Genomic DNA, 15351 nt, shown 5'->3' on the forward strand with positions numbered 1-15351 from the left:
TGGACAGACCCGATGGATAGATGGTTCTTTTAAAAGGCAGCTATGGTAGTGGTTAGAAGAACATGTTTGGGAGTTTTCAGCTGAAAAATACTCTGGTACACACCTGCCAGGGGACCCCCAGCAGGCTACCTCAACCACAGGATACCTCAGTTACCTCCTCTGTAAAAAGGGGCTAATAACAGAACATGCCTCAGAGGATCATATTCAATAATGAATGGCTAATATGTGGAAAGTGGAACAGCATCTGAACACTGGAAGTATTCCATGAGTGGCACCCAGCGCCCTTCTCACTGCAGGAGAGGAAACCAAGGCACGAGTGGAGGGAGTAGGGTATGAGGTAATTGTTGCTTTTGTTTGCTTTGCATCCCTTGCTGTGGTTAATTATTCCTTCTACCCCTTCCAAGGGATTCTGGTGGGGCTAAAACTCACAGTGTCCAATACCCTTGGAGCATGCAGCCTATAACAGAACCCTGTCTTCCTGGAGAGAGTGATGCTCTAAGTATGTGCAAACAGTAATCCAGGCCCATCAGAAACCTTTTCTGGGATTGATCTAAATTGAATATACTGAGGCAAGGAAGGGGAGGTCTTTTTCCTCTAGGCTTTCCAAACTGGCTAACGTAAGCCTAGAGTGATCTGTGACATGCCCTTACCGCCTCCCTCATAGGAAAGATTTTTGACAATGGGACAGAATGGGATTGAGGGAAGCAAATGGAGAAAGGGAGAATCCTAAGGCTAGCCTTTGAACCCCTGGATCTATCCATACCTGAAGCCGAACCACTCCTTTCCTTGATGACTTACGAACCAGTCAATTCCCCTTGGGACACAAGACAGTTTGACCTATGTTTCTATTTGAAGGAGTCTTAGAGGACAGAGAGGTGAAGCGAGTTGGCAGTAAAATATTGGAGCTGGGAATCCAAAACCAGGTCTCACTGCTCACAGCTCAAACTTGATTGCCACTTCCTACCTGTGGGACCAGGGCAGATGCCTGCAATTCAGGATGGAGGGACCGAGCCAATGGGAAACGCTATGGGCTTGTACCACACAGGGGAACAGGGGCCTGAGCTCCCAAAAGCCTGACATGAGACTGAGCTTTGAGGGAAACCACTCAGCTCAACCCATGTAGGGATGATGTCTCACCTCAGGCTCCTAACCCCTTGAAGAGATTCAAGAGACAGGACAACAGGTCAATGGCATATTTATTTACAATCGGACCAAAAAAAGGCATACAGGCATCTTTTAATTAAAAATAATAATGATGATGATTAAAAAAGTCAGAAAAATTGATGATGTTTGAACCTTTTATGAGGAGTCCATTTCCTAATTCCCCCCACCCCCAAAAAAGAGAATCTCTTAGGGAAAAAATCCGAGATTTGAATGAACAAAAGCCTCCATTATCATTCTCTACTGCTTGGGTTCCCTTTTCTCCAACCTGATTCTTGGTGGACACCGTTTGGCGCTACGGAGTCACTGTGAGCAAGGTTGAGAAATCCACTGGTTTGACTGGTGGAGCTGGTAGGGGCTGCTGGGAGAACCTGGAGTCGGGGTGCAGGGTGTCATGGGGGTGGGGTGTGTTCCGAGCTTAGCCAGCATCCTGAGCTTTGTCTTGTGGTGGGAGTCCCAAAGGGGCTGATGCAAGGGTGAGCGGCTGTTACTTAAACGCTAACCCCAGGGTGGGTTTGGCCTCTTGCAACTTAAGAACAAATGTTTGGTTTGGGACATGCACAGGGTGCACAGGGGGTTGGGTGCTGACAGAGGAGCCAGGCTCACAAAGCTAGCTCCCTCTTTCTAACTTGGCTCTTTGCCTATTCCTGGGAATTGGGGAAAGAGTGACAGAACTGACCTTCCGTCTTCCTTCCCACAAGCAGGTGTCACCCAAGGAGGCAAGAATCAGACAGACGGGAGATGGAGGTGGAGGCGGAGGGGATGGGTCTGGCTGAAAGAGCTGAGCATGAGCACTGAGGCTGCGGGATGTCAGGGATAGAACGCCTCTCTCTCCAGCCACCTAAAGGAGGGCATCTGAGGTCTCCCGGCCTTGTTCTGTGCTGGTAGGGAGAGTGGAGAGGGCCTGCCACCAGCACACTTCGCAAAGAGCAGCAACCCCCCGGGGAAAGAACTGGGGAGCAATCCTGAGGGATGAGGACCCTTGTCCCAGACAGACACGTGGATGCTTGGCTTGACTCTGTAAATACTTGGCCCTGGATCCAGGGTTTCTTGGCACGCACAGTTCACTGCAAGTCTCTTCTCTGGTCCAGCAAATTCCCGCTGCTCTGAGCAGGGGTGAGTCCTTCTGTCCTGGGGCACTTGGCCCCAAGTACTTCCCGGGGTTTTTCTTGTAGCAATAAGACTTGGTCACCCTGGAGGCCTGGCTGGAAGCCCTGCTTTGGGCAGCCCTAGGAGGAGGCTGGGGGGAGAGAAGAGTGAGGGAGAGGGCTGGTAGAGGCTGGTCGGCACTGAGGATGCACGTCCGGGCTAGAGCTGGGCTTTGTCGCGGCATCAGAGGTGAGGATGGGCCGTGAGAGGCTCGGAAACCTCACCGAAGCCCCAGAAGGCCAGGCGTTTCCTCTTCCAGTTAGTTGTGGGGTGGCCAACAGCCTGAGGAACTGAGGTGGAGACAGTGACCAAACCCAGTGTCTTGGTGATTTATCCATCCTGGATCCTTACGTTAAAAAAACTAAGGAAAAAACCCCCAACCAAAAATAAACCTGAATAAACAGGTCTGAGAGTTCCTGCTGGAGGGAACTTTCGTAGCACTGAAGAAAAAACAACCCACAAAAACCTCATCCCCCACAGAACTGGAATAAATTGATGAAGAAAAGTCCAAGATTTATCTACAGGCCCTCCCGCCCCCCACGCAGCCCCGGGATCCAGGAACACTGTGCCAGAAGTTACATTCCAAACGAGCAGGAGTTATTTTATTTGCGTGCCTGCAGTTCCCCACGCAGAGTGGCTTCCTGTCCGTGGACAGAGTGGGCCTGGCCATGGTCCACCCCCATCAGTCTATCTTCACAGCAGCGTAGATCTTGCGGACAAACATGTAGGCTGCATAGAAGCCAATGGTGCCCGTGAGAAGCCAGAAGGACAGGACCATGAGGGCCGTGTAGCCAAAGTACAGGAGAGAGGGGATGAACTCGACGATGTCCAGCTGGGGTGAGTGGAGAGAGAAGAGAGGGGTGGACACTTAGTGTCAGCCTGCCATGGCCAACCTGGACACCGCCCCCCCCCCCCCCGACCTTCTCACTGATCTTGTGGTGGTGAAGCGGAGGCCTGGTAGGGGAAGGGGCTTGCTCCGAGTTGGCAGGGAGGGGCAGGCGGAGCTCACAGCCATGGCGAGCCTTCATCGGCAGCAGGGCCCAGGTACCGCCTTGAGTGCTCATGACCACCATGGCAGGTTTTTAACCAGCCACAGATGGGGGACAGAGGGGTCCAACACCACCCATGGTTCCACAGCTAGGAAGCAGCAGGAGGTAGAATTTAAGCCTTGGGCTGGGGGTGTCCAAGGCCCAATTCCACTATCCTAGGCCATTTCTTGTGCGGGGGGGGGGGGGGGGGGGGGGGGGGGGGGGGGCGGGTAGGGGTAGGAATCTTCCTGGAGAAGGGCCTGAGAGCTCATTGGGAGAGAGAGAGGAGCCAGGGCCAGCATGCCTTAGGAATGGCCACAGCTGTGTCACTTCTTCACCCTCCACAGTCCCCAGAACAGCATGGCGACAATCCTGGATGGCTGGAGCAGCAGCCGGGAGGTGGTGGGAGACAGGATTAAAGAGCAGGAGCCACCATTAAGCCAGCCTACAATCCTCTCCTCCTAAGAATGCTTCTGTCACTTTTGTTAACATCTCACAGGGAATTCATCTTGGAGCACGCTGGACTCTCCTGCAGAGTTTAGGGGCCTGGCAGGGATGCTAGAGACCTGTTTGTGGTGGTGTTTGCTGGGCTGGGCAGAGCTAATCCGGAACCTTGGTATCAAGACCTACTCGGCACACCAGGGCCTGAGTGGGGCCTGTGCTGGGGCTCATGGGCAGACACATGGTCACAAAATGCCAGGAGCTCGGAAGAAATCAATATATCCTCTAACTGGGGGGTGAAGGCCATGTTTTCAGGATTAACCCTCCCCAGGTTCATACTTTCTTGTGTCTGGAGATGGGGTGAGGGAGGTAGGGGATGGGACAGTGGTAGGTAAACCCAGTGGCAAAACCAGGAAAGGTACAAGGCAAATAGGCAAACCTGGAAAGGCCCCTAGAATTCAGGCCGGCCAAGGCTGTCATTTTACAGACAGGATCTGGGGCTGGGGTGGAGGTTTTTAGAGCAGAGAAGAAAGACTGGGGCACAGGGAAGAAGAAAAGGAGATCATGATATGACCCCGGGGGCAGTCTAGGAGGCCCTGTAGCTAGGTTTCATTTGCCCAACACTGTCTCCCATCTTCCATCTTCCCAGTATTTTGGGGTACCCACTCCTTTACTCCGTGGCCCTGCTGGGGCTGTCAGTTTTAACACAGAACCTAAGCAGGTCGATCAGAGGACGCCATCCCATGGGACCTGAAGAGCAGTGAGGGATGGCATGTAACCCAGGCCAATGAGCATCTTCCCCGGGACTGGTAACTTGACGGTAGAGGAAAGATGTTCTTTTAGCTCTAGGGCTGCCACTGGCATCTTTCCACTTTGAGGCAAGATCCTGCATGCAGATTAAAGCCAAGAATACACACAGAGCTGAGGAATGGATGTGGAGCACCATTTGAAATGCTGGATCTAACCATGCCTGAAGCTAGAACTCCAGCTTCTCAAACTTCCCAAGTTATACCAGTCAATACATTCTCTTTTTGCTTAAGCCAGTTGGAAATGAGTTTTGGTCACTTTCCGCTCAAAAGTTCTGATGAATACGGGCTATAGAGGAGGGAAATTAGATTTCTTCTGGATGATTCCAGGAATAAGAGGATGGCCTGAAGATGGAAGTTACAGGGTGATGGATTCCAGTGTGAATCAAGGAAGACTTTGATAATGACAGGAGCTAACCAAAGAGACTGAGAATGCCAGGAGGGAATGTCTTCTGTCACTGGAGGTGCTAGAGCAGGGGTCAGCAAGCTTTTTCTTCAAAAGCCAGATAATACATAGTTTAGGTTTCGCAGGCCATGTGGCCTCTGTCACAACTACTCAATACTGCCACTATAGTGTGAAAGCAGCCATAGACAATATGTAAGTGAACAAGCATGGCTGTGTTCCAATAAAACTTTATTTACAGAAACAGGCTCACTGGCGCACGCACTATAGTTTGCTGACCCCTGAACTACATGGTTACTTGCGGGGATCTCTGGAAAAGAGGGGCACAGTCGGCAAACCGGAAGCGGGGGTGGAGTACCACAGGATGATCCACACAGTTCTTTCCAACCCGACGATTTGGCCAAAGGGCGTTCTAAGCCTCCACCAACTGACCTGTGACTCTGGTTTGGGAGGACACCCTGGTTGCAAGCAGAGAGGACTCTGCCTGTTTTTGGATTCTGGAGACCTGAGGCACAGCGGGTGAGGCCGTCTTCAGTGGTAGCCTTGGAAGGGAGGGGTCCACCACAGTGAGCCCAAACTCCTCTCAGTGGCCCATCCATCTGGCTTATGTGTCATGCACAGACCTACCAAAACCACTATGGCAAGTGGGGATCTGCTTGTGTCCTTCTATGCCACCAGTGGGTGAACCCGAGTTCCTAAATTTGGGCGCCAAAGCCTATTTCGGAATGTTCTGCTTTTATCCTCATTAACTCTTCTCATCTACCTTCTTTGTTCTTTCATGTTCTTGCTCTTTCTTTCTTAGTTTGAGCTAAGTACCTCATTATCAGTGTCTCCAATTTCCTGTGAACAGTGCTGTAAGGTGAGAGATTTCCTTTAAGTTCTGCTTTGGCTGTATCTCACAGATTTCGCATGCAATATTGTGCCACTTATCCTGAAGGCTTTTGTCTCCCAAACACACAGAACACAGATTCTCTCTGTCCTAAAAGGCAGCATGTTCTAGAACACAATGACTTTGGTTCTTCCCACTGTTGGTGGGAAAGACTCAGACACTTGGGTGTTCCCCCAGCACCCTCGTCTCCACCAACCTGCCCTGAAAGGGCTGGGGGCTCCCTCACACAGGGCAGTACCTTGTTAACAAAATAAAAGATGGCATAGACAAGGACGTAGAACGCAGATCCCCCGGAGACTAGGAAATTCCTCCACCACCAGCGGTAATCCTGAGGAGGAAACAGAGCAGAGTTATTGTCTCTAGGCACAATCTCTCTTCCCCAAGTTTTATGGTTGCCTGAGGGGCTAAAGACCCTAGATAAGAACAGTAATATTTGGGGTAATGGGAATGTTTTCTATCTTGACTGTGATCATGGTTACACAACCATATGCATTTCTAAAAATTCACTGAACTGTAGACTAAAATCGGTGAACTTTATTCTGCATACGTGATACCTCAATTAAAAAAAAAAATCAACAAGGACCACAGCAAAAGAGCAGTAGTAACAACAACTAACATTTCTTGAGCAAATGCTTGCTGCAGGCCAGACACCATTCTAAATGTTATACATGAATCAGCTCATCTACTCCTTGTAGTAGCTGAGTCAGGCCCTCTTGCTATCCTGTCACATGATGAGGAACAGAAGACACAGAGAGGTTAACCAACTGCCCAACCAGGGCTTCTAATGGAGGAGCCAGGGATTCAGCTCAGGCTGTTTGTCCCAGAGCCCTTCCCAAGGGGCTCCACCAAGAGCTAGTCTGCAGAGGGAGGGAAGGTCGTCCCATCTGCCTCAGCTACTGGAGAAACCACTACTGGAGTGGACTCTGTACTGACAAATCTAAGTGTCCTTCTGTCAAGTCGCAGTGACTACTCCATGTGACTATGTTGTGAGGTAGGGATTCTTAAATCCAGTCTACAGCTGAATAAATGGGGGTTCAGCTAAGTGAAGTGATGTACTTGCCTAAGACCTCATAGCCAGAGGAGGGGGGCCCACATGGGAAACCCAGACAGCTTCATGACCCATCCAGTCCAGACCCAGCTTTCCTCACCCCCAACTCTTGGCCCCATTCCCCTCACCTCTGCACAGAGCTGGAAGTACACCATGACGATGCTGATTTGTGAACACGACACCACCAGGATGATGAAGACAAGGAACAGGAAGCCAAAAAGGTAATAGAACTGATTCTCCCAGATTGCCTGTGGACACATCACAGCTGGCCTTCAGCTAGCCTGCCTCCACCCAGCGACCCCTTCCCTTGGCACATACTGCCTGTTCTCGAAAAGCCACCCTCAGTTCCAACTGGCACACCACCTGCCATCAGGACAGGAATGGAGACACCATCATGATACCATTGGGGCCTGTAGGCCTCGCATGTGGGTCTGACTGGCCCTTCCTCCCTGGAGCACAGGGGGAGCCAGGCTGCTCTCAGGGAGGAGCTGCGGCATGGCTGATCCTGCAATGGGTGGGCCCCAGCCTGAACTTGACAACTTGTGGAAAATAATGAATCCCACCCAAATCAAAATTACACAGCAGCCACCACCACTTACGGGCAGCCTACTGTGTGCCAGACAAGGTGCTACATGCTTTATGTGCATCTCCAGATATAAGCCTATGAAAGCGTGGCCATTCATGGATGAGGAAGTCAAGGCTCAGAGAGGCTGGCGATTGGCCCAGGGTCACACAAAAAGAGTAAGGTACCCCCTCTGGGGGGCAGCCAACCCATCCTCTGACCCTTTTCCTAGGCAGGGCTAGGTGGGCAAGGGGGTCTCAGCAGGGAGGGGCTGGACCATTCCAGAGCAGCAGATGCTGGGCCAGTATATCAGCAGGGAGGGGCTGGACCACTCCAGGGCAGCGGATGCTGGCCCAGTATAGATTTGGCGCAAGGCACTCTAGGTGCAGAGTGCCGAGCTGGCTCAGCCAGGTGCAGATGGCTCTAAAGAGCCCTTCTGCCAACTTCCATCTTGGCAAGCCTGGGCAGGAGTCACATCATCCCAACAGCTACTACTTAACAAGCTCTGCTTGAGTGCCAAGCCCTGTGCCTTTTATAGACATTGTCACATTCTAGCCTCACAACAATCCTGAGAATTAGGAATCACTCCTCCCGCTTTCCTGAGAGCTCAGAGTATAACAGGTAAAAAGATGTATAGGGACCTGGAAATCAAATCAGATGCCATGATGTTAGTCATGGTGGAGACTGGCTGCCATATTACTGACACAGCTTCTATTTACTGAGCACTTCCCACACACCAGACCCCATATACAATGGCCTATCTCATTTATCCTTCCAAGCCATCTGAGGGGCAGGAGTGGACACCCTGAGAGCATAAATGGGCCTGTCTGAAATCTCTCAGGTGGGAAGAGGCAGAGCACGTAAGTGGAGGGACAGGGACGAGGCTAGTAGGGGTGAAGGTTGTGTGTGGAGGGGCGGGGGAGCACCCTACCAACCTCCTGGGGCTGACCTAGCCCCGGGGAGAAGCAGTACTCACACTGAAAATGAAGAAGAGCTCGATGAACATGGCACCGAAGGGCAGGATCCCAGCCATGAGAATGCTACGGTAGAAGGGGAGGGTTAACACCGCTGGGAGAGCCGGGCCACTGGGCATCCGGGCTCCTCCCAGGTAGCATGAGGGATGGTGCTCACACAGGTGTGGTGGTTCTAATTCTCTGGCCTACTTTTTGGACCATGACAGCCTCCTGAGAGAGAGGCAAGCTGGGCATCAATCTCCTCATTTTATAGATGGGGAAAGTGAGGTACAGAGAGGTGGCATAACTTGCCTAGATCTAAGTGATGGTCTTCCCCTGTCTCATCTGCACTTTTCCATCCCTCCCTTCCCTATCCTGGGGGTTCTTAGGCCAACACCAAGTCTGGTTACAACTTGGTCTCCTTAATGTGGCGTCGAGTTAAGCTTTCACGAAGTCTACGAGAGCCTGTTGGAGCTGCAAAATACCAGGCACAACATCCCAGGGGAGGGTACCCTGTTCCACGTTCTAAGGAAATGGCTCAGGGCAGTGTCCGCCTTGCCCACTCTAGAATTCCCTGGCCTCACCCCTGCCAGAGACTCACCCAACAAATCGGTTCATGTACCACCGCTGTTCGGGGATCTGCCGGGGAATCTGGTTGGTGCGCACAGGGTTGTCATATGGCTGCTTGCGGAAGCCGAAGTAGTAGCCCAGGTAGACAAGGGGCAGGGAGATCCCGAACCACATGCACAGCAGGGCCACCATGGTGGGGAAGGGTACCTGCGGGCACAGCACCGTGAGGCCCCACAAGGCCCTGAAGCTCAGGCCAGGGGCTATGCAGGGAGGAGGGGGACCTAATGGGTCCCACGGAAGGAAGGCCACCACAACGGAGAAGATCCTGCAGACACATCCCCCACAGGGCTCCTGGCCAGAACCTCCTGGGGCTGATCCAGCCCTGAGGAAACATGGAGGGCAGCTTGAGGACCTTAAAGAAGGAGCCCCGGCATCCCAGAGGGGCTCGTCATCCAGGGAGGAGGCAGGAAGCAAGAACATAATGGGGAGGTGAAGAGGCCAGGATGAAGAATTATGTGGTATGTTAACCGAAGACAAAAGGGAAAAAACAAAAGTGCGCAAATTGTGTGTTCCCAATTTTGTTAAAACGAAACACCGTAATACACTATGAAGCCAAAAAAGCAGGTTATAAAACTGTATGTATAGGACTCCATTTTAATAGAAACATCCCAGTATTTATATGTATATGTGCCTACAGAGGCCTATGCTGAAAAGTTGACAGTACTTCCTCAGGTGGGATGTAGGGATTATAAGTGATTTTTCATTTTCTTCTTTATCCTGTTCTACACAGTATTATGTTGTTACAAGAGTCATGCAAACTGGAAGAAGTGAATTAATATATACAAAGTGTTGAGAACAGTACTTATTCCAATGTAAGCACAATATAAATGCCTGCTGTTACATTGCAATTTTAAAGTTATATCATTCTATTTTAAATATAGCTGAAAAGACTGCAAAAATATACTACAACTTCTCTGTACTTTCCAAAATTTCTACAATGAGTATTTATAATGAGCAGTTGGTAACTAACTGGGAGGAAAATGTTGAAAGAGAGAAGGAACACAGGTATAAAAGAGGAAGTGAGAGGATGAACATGACTCTGTCTTTCCTGAGGGCGGCTTCCCCAACCGCTGCAGAGAAGCCAGTCCGCCGGCACCCCGGACTCCCAGCCTCACCCAAGGACCTCTGGTCAATGGGCACCTGCAGGTGGAGGGGAGGCGGCTCTCGCCACTGAGGCCAGGATGGCAAACGCCTGCCCTCCTCCTCCACTGCAATCCTGCCACAGGACCAAAACCCACCCCCAGCTGAGTCTGCAATCCTACTCCAGGAGTCCCGCACAAGTTACTACCAATGGCCGGGGCTGGCAGGGTCCCCGCTCTGAGGGCAGGACAACCCGCGGGGGCTGGTGTTGCGGGACAGGGACAGGCGGAGAGCCTTGTTTGGGATACTGACCTAATAAACCCACAGCAGGCAACGTTCCCTTGGACGAGGCAACGGGAGATTCCCCAGCTGGCCCCTGGACTGTGGAAATCTCCCTTTAGAGAAGTGAGCTCTGGCCAGCTGTCTGCAAGAGCCCACAAGAAGGCCAGGGCTGGAGTATGGGCAGCCGGACGGGCAGGGCTGGGGAAACCCCAGCTCGTCCACAGCCCCTGGGACTGGGAACAGAATGCTGGGGACTCAGAAAAGGGAAGGGAACAGCAGGAAGTGACCTGTGGGAGTGGGACCGAGCATAGCCGGCCCTCCCTTACTTACTGCTCCTGATGAGTGCTTTCCCCAGATGAAGCAATTCAAAACGAAGCAGATGCCAAAAACCACACCAGGGTACAGCGTTGCCGTCTGGAAGCAAGGGAGACCAAGTTGGGGGTTGCAACTAGGGATCTGCCACCCGTTCCAGTGGGGTCCCCAGACTAGAGGCCCTCAACCCTCCTTGTCCCTCAGGACTCAGCTCAAGGACCATTCCTTCCAGAAAACATTCCCTCAACTGCCCTTCCCCTGCCCTCGTCCCAGTCTGTGAATATGTATTGTTACCTGGTCAATGTCTGCCTATCCCCGAGACTGGAAGCTCCTCAGGAGCTCCCCCTGCCCACTGAGCTGCTCCCAATCCTTAGAACACAGTAGCTGCTCAATACACATTTGCTGAACAGGAATGGCAGCTCCCTAGTTGCAATGAATGCAACTCCCTAGGAATGAATGAATAAAACTTTTATAAAACACCTATGTCCGGGCCTCACCCAAACAGCCTAGTGTGGTGGATAAGCTTTGAATCTTAGGGGCGGTGGGTGCTGGCCTCACAACACATCCTCTCACCTACTCCTCACTACATGCCTGCCTCGATGGATAATTAGCATTACCCTTTTTATTTTTATTTATTTTTTTTTAATTTTTATTTATTTTTTTTTCAACATTTATTTATTTTTGGGACAGAGAGAGACAGAGCATGAATGGGGGAGGGGCAGAGAGAGAGGGAGACACAGAATCGGAAACAGGCTCCAGGCTCTGAGCCATCAGCCCAGAGCCCGACGCGGGGCTCGAACTCACGGACCGCGAGATTGTGACCTGGCTGAAGTCGGACGCTTAACCGACTGCGCCACCCAGGCGCCCCAGCATTACCCTTTTTAAAGAAGAGGGCACTGAGGCCCAGCAATGTTAAATACACACGCTGACTCCACACAGCTAAGGGTGGATCAGAGGCTCAAACACAAGCAGTGTAACCTGAGTCCCAGCTCCTGACCCACTGCGTTGTAGACCATCCACTCAGATCTCTTGGACTGGGGCCCAGGCAAACGGAACCAAAGCCCTGGGCCTACAGGAGCCTTCTTTACTGCTGTGGCCGCCCAAGCACCCAGGAGGGCCACTGACCACATTGCCTGAGGCCCCCTGCAATCTGGCACTCAACCTCCAATGCCAATTTCATCTTAGGCCCATAGCCCCACTTCCCCGCCCTCCACAACGGGTCACTGCCCTTGTGCTGTTATGCAAGCAGAGTTATCAACATCTCAGGGTATCTGCCTCCTGAGTGCTAATGCTGTGCCAAGGGCCTTCCATTCAGTTTCTCTATCCACACAACAACTCTGAGGGGTAGGTGCAACCATCCGCCACCGGAGATGGGGAAAGAGAAAGGACAGAGCCAGGACTGGGAACTAGGAGATTCCAGAACCCCAGACCACCCTGCTGGCTGCTTCCGCCCACCTGAAACCTTCCTCAAGGCCCACTTCAAATGCCATTTCCTCCCTTGTTGCGTGTTCCTGCTTCATACCACTGTGCAGCAGGGCATTCATCTGCCCTCCTGGCCGAAATTTACAGAATGGCCACTGTGCTAGGTACCAGGGGTGAGAACAGGAAGGTTCCAGCGAGGCAGACAGACCCGTAAATGGAGAACTAGCTCCATGGCACTATTTGTAGGCATGAGGCTCTGCCCAGACTCCTCTGGGGTGTCAAGGAGGACACAGAGGTCAGAATGGAGGAGGAGGCTTCTAGAGGGTGACACTGGAGCTAGACCTTATGGATGAGGTGGGAGGAGAGAGGGGGTGGTGTGGCCGGGCACAGGGGAAGACAGGCTGGAGAAGGGCAGATGAGTATCTGCACCGCTGTGGGCCGTAGCACATGGGCAGAGGCAGAGCCCCAGGGAAGGGTCATCTCTTGCAGGGACACCAGGGGCGCCTAAGATAGTCAAGGGTCTGGGCGAGAGGCAAAGATATCCTAAACCTGGGCAAGAGTTCTAGAGCCAGAGCTGGGAGGGAATTCACAGACTGTCTGGCAGGAAAACTCTCAACACTTGTTGCCCGAGAGGAGGTGGGTAGGAAGGAGCAGGAGGCTGGGAAGTGACGCAACAGTCTGGCCTGGGGGTCCAGGTGAATGATGGTGCCCTCAGACGCAAGGCCCAGGTGCGGAGCAGAGAGGCTGGGTTTGGTGTGGGGCTGGCTGAGGGAGGTCCTGGGGGTGCTGTGGGAGGAAGAGCCGCACCAGGGGAGGTGGGGCCGGATTCCACGCCTCCATAGGTCCTCAGTTCTTGGCACATCGTGGCCTGAGAAAAATACTCAATGCATCAAGAATTTAGGACCTTTCTTTGATCCTTCTAGAACAGTCCCCTTCACAGCTCTTCTACAGGGAGGGCTTAATTTGTGCCAGGGGTGTCGCAGCTAGAGCTCCCCTGAGGCTTTCGACAGAGAGAGAGAGAGAGAGAGAGAGAGAGAGAGAGAGAGAGAGAAGGGTTTCAGAAAGCTGGGACCACAAGCTTCTCTGAGTTTGGCACCAGGGGGTTCCTGGGTCCTGGAGGGGCTCACTTGTCTGGGAGAGGGGGCTCAGGGCTCCCTGAGAGGTAGGGTCAAGTCCCAGGCATCCTCCTGGGTTTCTATGGTCTTTTCTGTTGCCAAGAACTGTCCTCACCACCAGGAGGACAGAGAAGGGCAGGACCTGTTCTCCCCGAAGAGGAAATGGAGACAACAAAGTCCAGAAGATAGGCTGGAAGCACCACGGCCAGGCCTCTTTTACCCCTGGCGGGTACTTGTCTTTGCTCCATGGCGCAGGATGTTCTCTCAGCAGCCCTGGTGGTCAGTTTCTGGCCTTAAACTTTGACACCTAGGCTTGGTGCCCAAATCCTGTTATTCTGAATTTTCTATTTCTTCTCTTGTTTGAGCCATCAGACAGTGTAAGCTAAAAATCACCTCAATTCAATCCTCTCTTCTTACAGATGCGGCAAAAGGCCCTTGGAGGTCTCAAGGTGCCTGTGGCGACAGCCCAGTGTTCCTGACCCTCAGGTGAGTACCCCCCCCCCCCCAACTCTATCACTCTGCTGCTCTGCCTCTGGTCCTAACCCCCACCACAGACTGCCTACACTGCTGAGGAGCCTAGAAGAAGCTTCTTGGCTCCACACCAACACTGGCAGGAGGTTAGGACACTTACACAGAAGGCTCCTTTCTTCCACCGATGGCCTTTTAGAGTGCGGTACAGACGGCCAGCAGAAAATCCACCAAACACCCTGCAGGGAAATGGGAGGGATCCACACCAATGGGATTTGCTGGCTGAAGGGCAGGCAGCCTATGCCAGCCCCAGAGCCTGCTCAGACACACCTACCCCATGAACATGAAGAGGAAGCAGGCCGTGGTCATGAGAGCTCCCCGGCTGGAGGGCGACAGCATCCCGAGCATGGCCACGACTGTGGAGGGAGTGGGGGAAGAGAGAGAGTCAGGGTGGCTGATGGCTATGGTCCCAGGCCCCAGCCCCCATCCCAGGATAGCACACAGGGCCCAGGGCAGATGAGGCTAAATGAGGCTCCCTTCTCCCTTGGCCTTCCTGACAGCATACTCCCTTCCTCTCTGCAGGGGAAGACCGGTCTCAGCTGCGATGCAGAGGGGCACAGTGGCACTGGGCCTTGGCTGGACACATCTTAACTGTGGCTTCCAGCCCACAGAGCACTTGCAACCAGCCAGGCACTGAGCTGACAGACAGCATTATGAATGCCAGCTCACTGAATCTGCCCTATCAGCCCTCCAAGGTAGAGGCTGGTTATCCATTTCTCAAATGAGAAAACACGTTCGCAGAGGTTAAGTGACTTATCCAAAGTTACAAAGATTAAAGGCATGAGGCTGAGATACAAATTTAGGCAGATCAGTTGCTGAGAGATTAGATCTTAAAAGTTCTCATCAAAGAAAAAAAATTATGTACCTACGTGGGGTGATGAACGTTAACAAAATGTATTGTCGTGATCATTTCACAATCTATACATATATCAAGTTGTTGTGTTGTCTACCTTAAACTTACACAGTGTTATACGTCAAAAAATAGTTAAAATGGAAAAAAAAATTTAGGCAGACTGACTTAAGAACCGTCTATAATTACCATATATTAGGGTTTTTTGGGCTGTTCTCTGAGAAAAGACCTGATTTCGTTCCCAATGCCATTGCTGATTTGTGTTAGTCACTAAGGCCTGACTGTAGAGAGAGGCCGATGTCACAGCACTGATGTGCGGCTTCACTGATGGAGTGAGCGTGGTAGGCTATCAATAGTGCTGGAAAACTCTGAGGGGCATCAAACCACCAGAGCCTGGTGCTGAGAGGACCCAGCCTTCCCACTGGGATGGCTGACTCTGTCTGGCCCTGTGTTGCTGACATGCCCCCCTTCTCCACTCCTCTCTCAGACTCAGGCCTGTGCTCCTCTGGTGACAGGACCCCACACCCAGCCCCACCAGGCCCACTCACAGATGACTATGAGGATCATACAGAAGAGCTGAATGCCTGAGCCCAGGAGGGAGCTGAGGATCATGGGGTACTGGGGGGGCCTGAAGACATCACCATGAACCAGCTTCCACCCAGACTCTTCCATGGTGTCTTCCTGCAGGAAAG

At 52.2% G+C, this 15351-nt stretch overlaps 1 protein-coding gene and 1 long non-coding RNA gene across 5 annotated transcripts in view; one reads left to right on the forward strand and one right to left on the reverse strand.

The window, feature by feature from the left end:
* Positions 1-1178: 1178 nt before the first annotated feature.
* The window catches only part of TM9SF4 (transmembrane 9 superfamily member 4), a 53186-nt gene continuing 39013 nt past the window's right edge, over positions 1179-15351 (reverse strand). For all 4 annotated transcript variants that reach the window (XM_045444925.1, XM_045444927.1, XM_045444926.1 and 1 more), the window contains 9 exons: positions 15208-15340; positions 14084-14165; positions 13913-13988; positions 10763-10846; positions 9042-9217; positions 8464-8527; positions 7054-7173; positions 6116-6205; positions 1179-3142 (listed from right to left, as the gene is read on the reverse strand). In XM_045444925.1, the coding sequence (XP_045300881.1) occupies positions 2993-3142; positions 6116-6205; positions 7054-7173; positions 8464-8527; positions 9042-9217; positions 10763-10846; positions 13913-13988; positions 14084-14165; positions 15208-15340 (975 nt within the window). In that variant the 3' untranslated portion in view covers positions 1179-2992. The remainder of the gene's footprint in view (positions 3143-6115; positions 6206-7053; positions 7174-8463; positions 8528-9041; positions 9218-10762; positions 10847-13912; positions 13989-14083; positions 14166-15207; positions 15341-15351) is intronic.
* LOC123580325 lies at positions 13699-15253 on the forward strand. The gene is made up of 3 exons (XR_006703250.1): positions 13699-13767; positions 14332-14504; positions 15147-15253. It is a non-coding gene; the product is annotated as an uncharacterized LOC123580325 (long non-coding RNA).

The sequence above is a fragment of the Leopardus geoffroyi genome, chromosome A3, assembly GCF_018350155.1.
Source record: "Leopardus geoffroyi isolate Oge1 chromosome A3, O.geoffroyi_Oge1_pat1.0, whole genome shotgun sequence".
NCBI lineage: Eukaryota > Metazoa > Chordata > Mammalia > Carnivora > Felidae > Leopardus > Leopardus geoffroyi.